Source organism: Chenopodium album, chromosome 26, assembly GCF_948465745.1.
Source record: "Chenopodium album chromosome 26, dcCheAlbu1.1, whole genome shotgun sequence".
NCBI lineage: Eukaryota > Viridiplantae > Streptophyta > Magnoliopsida > Caryophyllales > Amaranthaceae > Chenopodium > Chenopodium album.
In genome coordinates, this window is record NC_137859.1 from 12,337,820 (window position 1) to 12,351,611 (window position 13,792).

The following is a 13,792-nucleotide window of genomic DNA, read 5'->3' on the forward strand; positions in this document are numbered from 1 at the left end:
ATTTCACTAGCTGCTTTGCAATTGAAAGTAGCATGAATAATGGGAATATTTTAATACACTTTTTATTTGTGTTTACTCATAAAATATGTATTTAAGGGTGTGTTCTATTCACCTGATTTTCACTGATCTGAACTTATCTTAACTTATCTAAACTTACCAGAACTTATCTGAACTTATTAGACCTTATTAAAACTTATTTTAGATGAAATTTGTACTTGGTTAATCCTTATTAAAACTTATTAGACCTTATATGAACTTAACTGAACTTATCTAAACTTATTACACCTGAAATAAGTGAAAATAAGGTGAACAGAACAGACCCGAATACTCACAATTGATTTAAACCGTTGTTATCTCACTTTTAGGCGTTGTTCACTTCACCTTACAAAAATAACACTTAACAAAATAATTTTATTTCAATAAAAATAATTTATGTTTAGTAAAACTAAGTTTAGTTTAGTAAAAATCAGTTATTTCAATGAAGAAATATTATTCCCTTAACATCAAATAGAATTAGAGGTGCTTTTGAGTTACTTATTATTACTATTATTTTTGTTATTTACTTCACCTTACCTCTAAATAACTTAAAAAGATGAAATATTATTCCCTTAAAGTTACTTATTATTACTACTCCCTCCATCCCCTTTTGATAATCCCTTATGTGTATTTTTATGGGAATTAATAAACACAAATATGAATAGTAAAAGTACATTGAAAAAGTAAATTGACATGGGGTATACAAAAAAAATAGAGAGATAAAATAATAAAAGTACACGGGAAAACAAAATTTACATGGGAAATTTAATTTTGTACAAGTATTGTTGCAAATTGGAGGAAATTTTGGTAAAAAAATTAATATTAATGGTTGTTGGAAAAGCAAATGGGGTGAACATTTTGGGACTAAAATTTGCTAATAAGGGACTATTAAAAGGGGACGGAGTTAGTATTATTTTTGGTTTATAGAATTGGAGGTGCTATTCAAGAAAGGCGTGTTAGGCAAAATATAGTTTTGGAGGTAGCTGTTAGCAATGAAAGTAATGGTTAGCTATCAAGTATCAATAAAATGTTATCGTAAAAATAGATATCGAGAATCAAGCCGTTCTCTCTCATCTCTTAAAATCCTCTCTTCTTTCTCCTCCTGTTTCAACTTTCCCCTTTAAAACCCTAGGAGCTCGCCGGAGTTCCGGCGCCGCGGCCGTACTTCGGCGAGCATATTGGTTTGGTTTCTTTGGAGTAGTATTGGTTTGGTTTCTTCAAGTGACCCGTTTGAGTACCTTACTTGGTGATAAGTTAATCCCGCCAGGTAAGGAAAAACTAGCCATGGTCAAATAGTTTTGATTCTCTCCGTTTCTCTCTTTATGGTGTGTAGTATGTTTTTGCTCCTTGGTTTGTAAGGAGTCCCTAATCTGCAACATTTCCAGCCAGTTCAAGTTTAATATTGTTTTTAATGTCAAAAGTTGTTGTAAAGGCTTAAGTGTTAAAAGTCATGCTTTAAGTTTTAGTTTTAGTGTTAAAAGACATGCTTTAAGTTTTAGTTTAATATTTTTTTTTGAACGAAATCAATAGAGCATTTTATTAAGAAAAGTCTAATCCCACCAAAGTCATACTCCAAGTGATCACCCGTTTCCCACCTTGCAAGTTGTAACTAGATGGGCGACGGCGTTACATGAACAATTAACATGAGTAATAATACAACTATCAAACCAAACTCTATCTATCCTAATATCATCGTAAATAACAAATAAAGGAGTAAGTCCCCAGCTATTTGCATTCACCTGCTTGACCACATTTACCGCATCACACTCGATCCAATTATCCAAATGGTCTTGTACCCCGCCCTTCTCGCCAGCCTCAAAGCATACAACACAACCATTGCCTCAACATATTCAGGTTGTGAGCCATGAACCCTCTTTGTAGCAGCACACACAAGTTCCCCCTCTACATTACGTCCCATCACACCAAGACCAGCAACACCTGAGTTAGGAACGTGTGCATCGGTATTGAACTTTAAACACCCAGGCGAAGGAGGAAGCCACCTATCGCGGCTAGTGATACTAGCTTGACCAACAGCCCGCGCAATAACCTTATGAGCATAAGAGTTATAATCCTACACTAATTTGCAAAAACCTGCAGCAAGCAACACGAAGTTGGGTCTTTCATTATAAAAGATTTGCAAGTTTCTGCACCTCTAAGCAGCCCACATTATCACAGCCATAGAACAAACCACATCAAATGAGTATTTGCGCATCAACCAATCCCACAGAGCAACAAAAGACTCGTTTGATGCATCCACCAAATGTGCTCCCAAATCTCCTTCGCAGCTTCACACTCAAAGAGGGTGTGTATGATGGATTCTTCCATTGCCCCACAAATCTGGCACGAGCTATCATTGATAATGTGGCGGTGACGGAGTCTAGATTTGACAGCCAAGTTGCCCTTCACAACGCTCCATATAAAGTGTTGGAGTTTTGGGGGGCCACAGATCTTCCATACTAATTTCCACACGCCTTCATTGATGTTCTCAACATGCCCCTCAATACTTCCCAGCTTCGCCAGCCAATAGCCCAATCGAACAACATAAATCCCAGATTTTGTCCCTCCCCAATATCTCCTATCAGCACACGGAGTCATTGGTAGTGGGGTGCTAATACCTTAAGCCTAATCTACTTTTGAACTACTGGGGTGCTTATACCTTAAGTAGAATTGGTAGTCTGATTGGAGTCCCAATTTATGGTGATGAATGCACTTCTAGGCAGCTTAGGGTTTCTTTTGCTAGATTTCTCATTAAAGTTGATGTAACTAAACTTTTGCCTAGTTTTGTCTGGGTGATGGGGCATGACTGTGCTGCACCCCAAAAGTCTATTTAGAGGCAGAAAACTGCTGCTAGTAAGCCTGCTCAAGCATAGGTTAAGAAAGTTTAGGTTCCTAAACAAGCCAATACTGATAATGTCCCTTAAGCTGCTGAACCTGTTAAGGAAGTCACTCCTGCTCCTCAGATTCAGAAACCTGATGAATGGCGGGTTGTTGGCAAGAAATCAAAGAAGAAAGTCAGCACACATATCACCTTTCCTGTGTCTAGCTCAAATGCTTACCTACCTTTGACTAATGATGTTAATGATGACCGATATTGATGATACTGAGATGCTAGGACCTGGATCAGAACAGAGCACACACCAAGCACACAGAAAATAATAGGAACAGAAATGGGTATGTTGTATTGATAATCAGGGAAATTAACCAATACAGGTCTCCTTCTTTCGAGAGGAAGGAATCTCTCCAACAAACTAACTCAATCAATATTTTTTTTTGCATACCTTCTCTATTACAAAACTCCTATATATAATCAGATACACAGCATCTAGCCTCTTCTTACAGCTAAGAATAACAAACTTATTCTCATAATTACTAAAGTACCCTGAAACCCCATAACAAACTTCCTAACAGAATTTCCCACTCTTCCTCAAGTTGCTGGAATCTTCTCCTTGGGCTTCCTTCGAGCATATGTGATTAAAGGCCTAGGCTGACCCCTTGCAATACCCCCTTCCCAAACATGCACCTTGTCCTCAAGGTGGAAAGAGGGGAACCTGTCATCTATCTCAGAGAATTGCTCCCAAGTGGCCTCAAACTCTTGCAACCCTTTCCATTTGATTAAAACTTCAACAGCCTGCTGAGAAGACCTCACCCCCAACACTGCTTCAGGTTCAACATCAAGGACTAAGTCAGAATTAAGCTGAGAGGGAAGCTGGGTGGGTAAGTGCCCTGTTCCTATGGTCTTTTTCAGTTGTGAAATGTGAAAGACAGGATGGATTCTTGCAGAATCAGGCAACTGCAGCCTGTAAGCTACCTGTCCAACCCTTTGCAGAACAGGGTAAGGCCCATAGTACCTCAGGGAAAGCTTCTCATTCTTCCTCTTTGCCAAGGACTGCTGCCTATATGGTTGTAGTTTCAGATATACCAAATCCCCCACTTGAAATTCACCATCTCTTCTACTCTTATCTTCATATTGTTTCATGTAACATTGTGCCTGAACCAAATGATACTTTAATTCATCCAGAATAGCATCCCTTTCCAGCTACTGATCTTCAATAGAAGAGACACAAGTGCTGCCAGGAGTAAAACGCACCAAATGGGGAGGGTCCCTGCCATATAATGCCTTAAAGGGGGTACAGTGTGTGGCTGTGTGGAATGCCGTGTGGTACCAATACTCAGCCCATGGAAACCAGGCTGCCCAACTCTTGGGCTTCCCGTTCACAAAGCATCGAAGATATGATTCCACACCTTTATTAAGGACCTCTGTCTGACCATCTGACTCGGGGTGATAAGCTGTACTTCTCCTCAAATGTGTGCCTTGAAGCTTGAACAACTCAGACCAGAAAATGCTGAGAAATATCTTGTCTCGATCTGAGACAATCGATGAAGGAATTCCATGAAGTCTTACTACTTCTTTCAAAAAACAAAGAGCTACCCCTTGAGCAGTAAATGGATGCTTCAATGGTATGAAGTGCCCATATTTTGTGAGACGATCCACCACCACCAAGATTGAGTCCCATCCCCCCAACTTAGGCAATCCCTCCACAAAATCCATGGAAATGTCCTCCCAAACCTTGTCGGGGATAGGTAAGGGTTGAAGCAACCCTAAGGGTGAGAGGGTGGAAACCTTGTTCTGCTGACAAACATGGCATTGTTTGACATAGCTTGCCACATCGTGCCTCATACCCAACCAGTACCATTCTGCCGCAAGACGCTGATATGTTTTCAAATCACCAGCATGCCCACCCACAGGTGAGTCATGGTACTCCTTGAGCAGACGAGCAGTGAGGTCTGACTTGCTAGGTACTACAATTCTGCCCTTATATTTCAGCACTCCGTTGTCAAGAGAGAACCATTTCGGAGCTAACTCCCCCTTACTCAATTGAGCAATCAGTTTCTGTAAGCCCATGTCCTTGTCAATGAAGGCTTTGACATATTCCCAGCTTACTCCACAAGATGTTACCAGGGTTGCACACTCTATCTCAGGGCTTTGCTGTCTTGATAAGGCATCGGCCACCTTGTTGGTGGGACCGGGCTTATAGTGTATCTCAAAGGTGTACCCAAGCAACTTGCTCACCTATTTTTGGTAAGCATGACCAACCTCCCGTTGTTCCAATAAAAACCTCAAGCTCTTTTGATCCGTGCGTACAATGAATTGCCTTCCCAATAAATAATGCCTCCACTTCTCTATAGCAAACACGATAGCCATCAACTCCTTCTCATAAATTGGCTTCGCTTGAGCTCTAATTCCCAAGACTTTGCTGAAATAAGCAATCGGGTGTATTGCCTGTAACAATACTGCCCCTAACCCGAACCCTGATGCATCAGATTCGATGATAAAGGGCAGTGAGAAATTTGGCATAGCTAAGATTGGTGCTCTAGTCATCGCCACCTTTAATGCTTCAAATGCTTGAGTAGCCTCGGCAGTCCACCCCCAACTATCCTTACGTAGTTGTTCCGTCAAGGGCCTGGCAATTTCAGCATAACCTTGTATAAATTTTCTATAATAGCCCGTGAGGCCTAAGAACCCCCGTAAGTCCTTGAGACTCATAGGCACTGGCTAATTAACCATGGCATGAATTTTTGAGGCATCAACCTCTACACCCGAGGCTGAAATAACATGGCCGAGGTAGGCTACCTTTTCCTTCCCAAAGTCACACTTCTTCATATTGGCATAGAGGGAGTGCGAAGCCAAAGTTTGCAACACTTGTTGCAAATGGTGGTAGTGATCATCCATAGACCGACTATAGATGAGTATATCATAAAAAAAACCAGAACGAACTTCCTGAGAAAAGGCCTAAACACCTCGTTCATTAAGGACTGAAAAGTAGCCGGGGCGTTTGTAAGCCCGAAAGGCATTACGAGAAATTCGTAATGACCCTCGTGAGTACGGAACGCTGTTTTGGGCACATCTTCTTTCTTAACTCGAATCTGATGATACCCCGACTTGAGGTCTAATTTCGTGAACACCGTAGCACCATAGAGTTCATCAAGTAATTCATCGATCACGGGTATCGGAAATTTGTCAGGGATTGTTTCCTTATTGAGTGCCCTATAATCGACACAGAAGCGCCATGAACCGTCATTCTTTTTTACGAGAAGTACAGGGCTAGAAAACGCACTGGAAGAAGGTTGGATTATTCCAGCCTTAAGCATGTCCTGCACCAGCCTCTCAATTTCATCCTTCTGGTACTGGGGGTATCTATAAGGTCGTACACTGATCGGGTTAGTCCCATTGTTCAAGGTAATGGAATGTTCAATGGTACTAGAGGGAGGTAGTCCTTCTGGCATCTGGAATACTTGCTGAAACCGATCAGTAAGAGGTCTAAGTGCAGCAGGAATTTGGTGTTCTTCTCCCTTTTGTCCTTCCAGCTGGTTAAATTCTAGCAAAAAACCATGCCCTTCTTTCTGTAAAGTTCTCACCATAGCTTTGAGAGAGATACAAGTCCTCTCCAACTGCGGGTCTCCCTTCAATGTAACCATTTCCCCTCCAACCTGAAATTTCAAGGTCTGAGTCTTCCAATTGGAAGCGATGGTACCCAATTTCTCCAGCCATTGGATGCCTAATATGACATCTGAGTTTCCCAGAGGAAGGATTAGAAAATCCTCAACAATTGTGACCCCTTGAAGGTCTAGCAGAACACCTTTGCTCTCACCTTCCCCTTGTACTGCTTCCCCTGTTCCCAGAGTAACCCCAAAATTCTTCGAATTAGTGATCGGAACCTGTAATTGGAGTGCTGCGGCAGCGGAGAGGAAATTATGTGTTACCCCTGGGTCCACCATCACTATCACCTTGCCCCCATTGATGGTGCCCAACATGCGCATTGTTTTCGGGTTCGTCAGACCCATAACCGAGCTCAAAGAGACTCCCGTGTTTGAGGGTGGGTTTGTGTTTAGGTTAGGTTCAAGTGGCTGGGGTATAGGTGGAGGTGGTGTGGTGTCAGCAATCTCAACCGCTACAAACTCACTGTCGTCGCCGTCCTCCTTTTCGTCACCCTCAACGGTGAGCAAAACGCTCAACTCCCGGCGGCGACAACGATGATTGATATTCCACTTCTCATCGCATCGGAAACATAACCCTTGTTCCTGTTTCTGCTGGACTTCCTTCTCCGTCAACCTCCTTATCTCACCGGAGTTTTTGTGGTTGTTGTAGGTGGTTCGGGTTGAGTTAGGCTGGTGGGTAGTGTTTAGGTACGGGTTTGTGTTTGGGGTGGAATTAATTTGGGTGTGAGTAGCTGGGTTGGGTCGAGAAATCGGGTAAGGAGTTTTCCAAGTGGGTAGGCTGTTATTTGTTTTGGGCCTTGGGCCGAGCTTGAGCTTTTCATCAATCCGCATAGAAAGCTCCATGGCCTGATCCAATGTTACTGGATCCAGGATCCGGACCTCGACCCGGATATCCTCCTTCAACCCATTAATGTACTGCCCTTTCGCAATTTCCTCAGGCACACCTTCAATCGGAGCGAGCAATTCGATGAAACGGCGCCGATAATCAGCCACCGTACCTGTCTGGTGGTGGGCTAGCCACTGTTCATGCAGTGTACCAGTCGCGGTGGTTCTGAATCGCCGGAGTATCAGCTTCTTCAGAGCATCCCACGTGAGCAACAGATGTCTGCGGTGTTCCCATTGATACCAAAGCAGCGCGTCGCCTTCAAGCGCGACCACCGCCGCCTCCAACTGGTCCTCTGTAGTGAGTCGATAAAAATGGAAGAATCTCTCAGCCCGGAGAATCCACCATCAGGATTTGTGCCATCAAACAGGGGCAAATCAAGCTTGCGCAACCGCCAGTTCGATTGTCCCCCTTGATCGCCACCCTCTGCAACCGCCAAGTGTGGTGGCGCACCAGCAAATGGATTGTCCCACTGAAATGGTGATATCAGCCTTGAATGCCACCAATGCTGAGGTGATCTCCTGAGCAACGCAATTAGGAACTCCAGCGATTTCCTGCTCCAGCAAATCCAAACGTTGAGCATGGGTCAATCGAGCCATTGTTTGCACAGGTGAGATCGCGGTTGCTCTGATACCAAATTGCTAGGACCTGGATCAGAACAGAGCACACACCAAGCACACAGAAAATAATAGGAACAGAAATGGGTATGTTGTATTGATAATCAGGGAAATTAACCAATACAGCTCTCCTTCTTTCGAGAGGAAGGAATCTCTCCAACAAACTAACTCAATCAATATATTTTTTTTGCATACCTTCTCTATTACAAAACTCCTATATATAGCCTCTTCTTACAGCTAAGAATAACAAACTTATTCTCATAATTACTAAAGTACCCTGAAACCCCATAACAAACTTCCTAACAGAATTTCCCACTCTTCCTCAAGTTGCTGGAATCTTCTCCTTGGGCTTCCTTCGAGCGTATGTGATTAAAGGCCTAGGCTGACCCCTTGCATGAGACTACGAATTGCAAATCCTATCGGGGGTGAAGGTAATCCCCTTCTGGGGTCATGACTCATGATAGTTCTCTCTTGGAATATAAGGGGTCTCAAGGAATTTAAATAAATTTTTCATAATTGAAATTTTTTCTATTGAGATTATTTATTTTATCTAGTTTGCAGAAATTATATTATTTTTGCTAACTTAAATTAATTATTTTGACAGGTTAAAATTTAAATTAATTAAGTTAATATTATTTTTGTTTTTTAAAATTACTTATTTTTACTAATTGCAATTTGTTTTTACTGAACTTGGACTGATTGATTTAACATACGCATAGTTTTTGATAAGGAAATTGTCTAACGAATTTAAAATTGCAGGACAAAATTGATTAAATATTTTTTTGGACTTCAAAACATTTTGAATGCTTATAACTAATAATTAAAAACTCCTTGAATATGTTTACAGATCTTCAAACCCTTCCTCATCAGCTTCCTCTTCAGTCCTTTGAAATTCACTTCGCCACATTTCCATCTGCATAGATGTCCAACAATATTAGTACAATGTTTTAAATAATAAAAAAGAAAAATTTAAGGCATTTCAGTAAAAATTTATCAACTCAATTTCTCAACTCAAGACCCCGCATCGTTTCTATTGCTTTGAGAAAAGATTTTAATCACAGTTTATAACTTCATAGGCAAACATTGGACAAAGTCTACATTACAGCTAATTTATTCTACGACGACATTTTGACAGATACTAGTAGAGATAATTTATCAAATTATATTATGTATGTCTCATCTTATATCCCATTATCTTTAGTTGTGCAGTTGTGCCTCAACTAGGTGATATGACAAAGTTGGATGTGAAACACATGATCCCATCCTGTTAACTTCATCTTAGAAATGGAATGGGAAAAGCGTCAAAAACACATATGTTATAGTATTTCAAAGCCAATTCCACAATTAAAGCCCTTTTTTCTCCCATATCACAGGTGAAACTAAGTATGAATGGAAGATCATATGTGCTCTAACCTGATCATCTGAAAATCTCATATGCTCTGCAACAAAGAGCATAGTGCAGGAGGTTTCGTCTGATAGATCTCTACACAAACTTCTAGCCACATCTTTATAGTCAATCACATGAACCTGAAATCCATGGCGCATGAAAAGCTTGTGCATCCATTCTTCATGACTGGTCTGGGAATGAATAAAAAGTAACAAATAGTCTTTAATAGAGAAAAGGATGCAAGTTAGGTTCAAAGCAAGCATGACAGGGAAATGTAACTACCTTCAACTCAACTTCAGTTTCTGCTAAACAGACAGGGACTTCTCCCATTACAAGACTTCCCTTCATGGCTAAACTACTGACAACAGACAGAATATCTTCAAAACTTGTCAATGTCATTAAAGGCAGACCCTGCAAGAGGAAAAATTACATTTACTTCAATAAAGTGCACTGATCTATAGTAAATAGAAGGGTAAAGACAGACAAATGTCGATGACATGAAAACCTGGAGAGCCCATATACTGGGGCGGTTACCATTAAATCCTTTCTTACGCAGGACTTCTTGTATGTTAGAAGACTCTAGTGAAACATGAAGCAATAAGCAGCTCCTGCTGATCTGAGCACCAATATCTAAAATTTGATAAACCATGTCAAGACTCAAGACACAATCCTCTAGTTACAGAAATACACAGGCAGACTGCAAGATATAATGAGTTTATTAGAAGATTTATGATACATAAAAACTTCCATGAAATGAAAAATTGCACCAAGATATTCATGAAATTTATTAAGTAAAAAATTCAAGGGAAATTCTACATGGTAGCCTCTAGTTTTTGCATTTTCTATCTGGTGGAATTTTTTTTTTCGCCATATTCTATATTGACCTCCTAGAATTGTATAAGTCTAATGTGTGCACTAATTATCCTTAAATGGACAAAACCCATGTTTTCTTGGTTCATCTTCATTATTTAACTGTTGACCTTGATGTTTCGATGATGACACGAGACAAACTTATATAAAGGTACTAATGGCTTTAGTGTTTTAGGGGTGCTTGAGAACAGGGTATGTGTATTCGGTCCATAAAAGGACATTCAAGGAGCAAAGGAAGCCTTCAAGTAAAGACACATAGGAAGAGTTCCTTGACAGGACTAGTGCTTTGGAGTAGAAACTGAGGACAGAGAAGTTCTTTTAGGAACAGAAGCTTGTAATAGGTTGTTGCCCTATTCTAGTAAATAATCTTTGTTTAAAATCCCTAATGGTCATGGTTTTCTTCTTGTTTAGGGTCAAGAAGTTCTCCACGCTAAAGTTTTGCTTGTCATTGAGTTCCTTTAGCTTCAGTATATTCCGCAAAATGTTAGGCAAACTTCGCATAATACAATTCAACCCCCCTCTTGTAGTATTCATATAGAGTAACATAAACTTAAATAACTATAATTACTAACTCACCCCTACATTGTTTAATCAAAACCCTTGATGACTCACTACCACCACCCAGCTACCATCGAAACTCCACCATCCAGCCACCCAGAAGCAACCCTACCCAACCCCACCACCCAAAATTACCCCCATGGCCCCACCTACCAAAAACCACCCAACCTCACTTTCCTCACCTCAAACCCACCCCGACCTCACCCCAACACCACCTCCACTAACCTGAAACAGCCCGCCCACCCAAACCACCCACCCCAGCCTAGATTCCACCTCGAAATTGATTTAGTTGAACAAATTGCAAGCTAAATCGAATTGGGGGTTTTGTGTGCCACAATTTGCAAGCTGCTACTGTCGGTGTGGGTTGAGCGTAGCAAGGGAGTTGGGCGTAGGTTAGGGTTTTAAGGTGCAGCAAGGGTCAAATGAGGTGAATCGTGAGTGCTCTATGGCTACAATGGTGGCGATAGTAGCCGGGTCAGTTATGTTGTCGTGAAGGATATGCGATGTAGGTGTAGCAGAAGTTGCATGTTGTTGGTTTTGGGTGAATGTAGAGTGGTTTTGGGTTAGATGTGGTTGGTGGGCGATGGTCTTGGTGGAGGTAGCCAGTAGCAGCTAGGCTATGGTGTTGATGGTGGTAACAGCTAGGTGATGGTGGTTCAGTGGTTCTGGAGGTTTAGTTGGTGGGAATTGGTGGTGGTGCGGTGTAAATTAGGGGTGAGTTAGTAATGTTTAGATTTAGGTTAAGAATTAGTCATTTATAGCTAGGTTAGCCATATAAAACACAAAAACGGCACATTTGAAAATTATGCAACAATAAAGGGTCTCTTAATAAATGGTCAATAAAAAAATTCCACCAAATAGAAATTGCACAAACTAGAGGCTACCATATAAAATTTCCCAAAAATCAAAAGAGCACAGCCATAAGAAGAGTACTACTCTCAATGTATCAAATGGAATCATGGAAATATGATATAGAAAGTCGAAACATTTTTTATAGCTCATAAGCACTAATCGCAACATCAACACCCTGATGCTATTGGGAATGGAAAAAATTAAGATTCTAATGATTTCGATATCAATATTTGAAATCTTCACGAACATAAGTATAAGAGGCCACCACATTTTGCAGATGTACACACAACATACCTTTAAGCTTCTGAGATACGTCGGAGTAGATTCTATCTGGTGATATGTCAAATATCAATGTAGAACTTGGCCAAGTTAGTCTATAAACACGGGTATCTGCACCATCTGTCAATAAAACAACCTACATAATTTTCATAATGCCCTCAAACATAGTCACTGCCCTTGATATTAACTGAAAGCTGCACATGTTAAGACTAGTCATACCTGTTTCAGTTCATCGTTATTTCTCAAATTTTGGAGCAAACTATCATCAATGAACTTGGTAGCAACGCAATAAGGGTGCACATGCTGCTCCATATAGACAGGAATATTTGCAGGAACCAAGCAAGCCACATAAGGATCATGGAAAAGAGGGTCTGCAAATGCAGAAAAGCCAGAGGCCCGACATGTTAGAATCACAATCTGAGCACCACAAACCATTGCCAAAGAAAAATCCTTACAATAAAGACAGTTAAGACAATATCGAATCGACATTACAGGATTTGGGCTGCTAAATTTTCTATTTCAATCACTTCTTAGAATGATAAGGGATTGATTAATTTTATATACTTCTGCAGTTTATTGAACTTCAATATCATCCTTTGTTCTTTCGGTTATTTACGACGTTATGCCAAGTTCTCAAGCAGTTGATACTAAACCAACTGATTAATACATAAAACTACTACATAAACTTATATCTATTTTCTCCCTTTGATTAACATAACAGGCAGACAGGCAAAGGCAGAATTTAGCCGATCAATCAAAATTCATGCAGCTTGAAGCCTGGAACATATGGTATGGCTTCTGCATTAGATTAATAAAGGGTGTAATTGATACAATGGTTTGTTCAAGTTCCAACTATTACCTAATAATCACATATTCAACTTAAAGGGAGGCCACTACTAGGGAAACAACTTTGAAAACAGCTGCCATGGTAATGTATAGAGAAGCAATTTATAAGAACAATAAAGATTAACACTTAATTTCGTAAATACCCATTTGAAACAAACATTAACACCTAATTTCGTGAATACCCATTTGAAACAAACACTAACAGACTTTAATACAACAGTTGATTCCTGGATTTCCATGAAATTTTACAGAAGCCTACCAACTGTTCGATAAAATGCCTAAATGAAAATTTGAAGACAATGAAGGTGGTAAAGGAGAGGATTACCTGGGCGATTGGTCTCTTGGAAACGAAGAGTAGCTGAATGCAGGGCAGCTTGAAGTAAAGGGTCGTCATCACTGCTCAAATTTGCGGCGACCCTGAATCGGTTTTTCGATTTATTGAGGTTGTATTGGTTATGGAGGAATGCAGCAAAGGTGGGGACATGGCTGAAATGCCTGAAACATTGTAAAGCTTCCATCTTTAAGAGGGTAGATTTGCCAAAGAAGGTAGAGATTTGAGTGGGAAAAGCTATTCAACTTCAATTACAGTCTTACATGTCTTATCATACGGGCTACTTCGTAGCAAGATGACTATACTCCCTCCGTTTTTAAATACTTGATCCATTTTTTATTTACGGCCGTTTTTAAATACTTGGTCCATTTCCTTATTTAGAAAGCATTTACAATATTTATACTTTTTATTAGTATTTAAAAATACAAACCATCACCCTCATAATGCCACATGTAAATTATATTTTCCACCAATGCCACATGTCATCTCCTTTAACTTTTCTCATAATAATAATACTTGTAAAAAAAATACACTAGCTTTAATTCAATACATGAATAAATGTTTGGTTCACTTTCCCCCAACTTAATATCTTCTACAATTACATTCAATTTTCACCCCTTTTTCTCCTTTATAAA

At 40.2% G+C, this 13,792-nt stretch overlaps 1 protein-coding gene across 1 annotated transcript; it reads right to left on the reverse strand.

Moving 5' to 3' along the window:
- Positions 1–8,800: 8,800 nt before the first annotated feature.
- LOC145618430 (O-methyltransferase 1, chloroplastic-like) lies at positions 8,801–13,428 on the reverse strand. Its single transcript, XM_081673198.1, has 7 exons — positions 13,152–13,428; positions 12,200–12,351; positions 11,996–12,116; positions 9,927–10,051; positions 9,704–9,832; positions 9,448–9,612; positions 8,801–8,947 (listed from the first exon to the last, which is right to left on the reverse strand). The coding sequence occupies exons 1-7, from the start codon at positions 13,342–13,344 to the stop codon at positions 8,876–8,878; spliced, it is 957 nt and encodes a 318-aa protein (XP_081529324.1). The 5' UTR covers positions 13,345–13,428; the 3' UTR covers positions 8,801–8,875.
- Positions 13,429–13,792: the final 364 nt, after the last annotated feature.

Bases quoted from the DNA above. Each gene is read 5' to 3' on its own strand.
- LOC145618430 (XM_081673198.1), bottom strand. From the start codon at position 13,344: ATGGAAGCTTTACAATGTTTCAGGCATTTCAGCCATGTCCCCACCTTT. The intron at 12,117-12,199 runs GTATGACTAGTC...AAAATTATGTAG, and splicing joins ATAACGATGAACTGAAACAG to GTTGTTTTATTGACAGATGG. The intron at 9,833-9,926 runs GTTTTCATGTCA...TTCCTCTTGCAG, and splicing joins CCAGTATATGGGCTCTCCAG to GGTCTGCCTTTAATGACATT.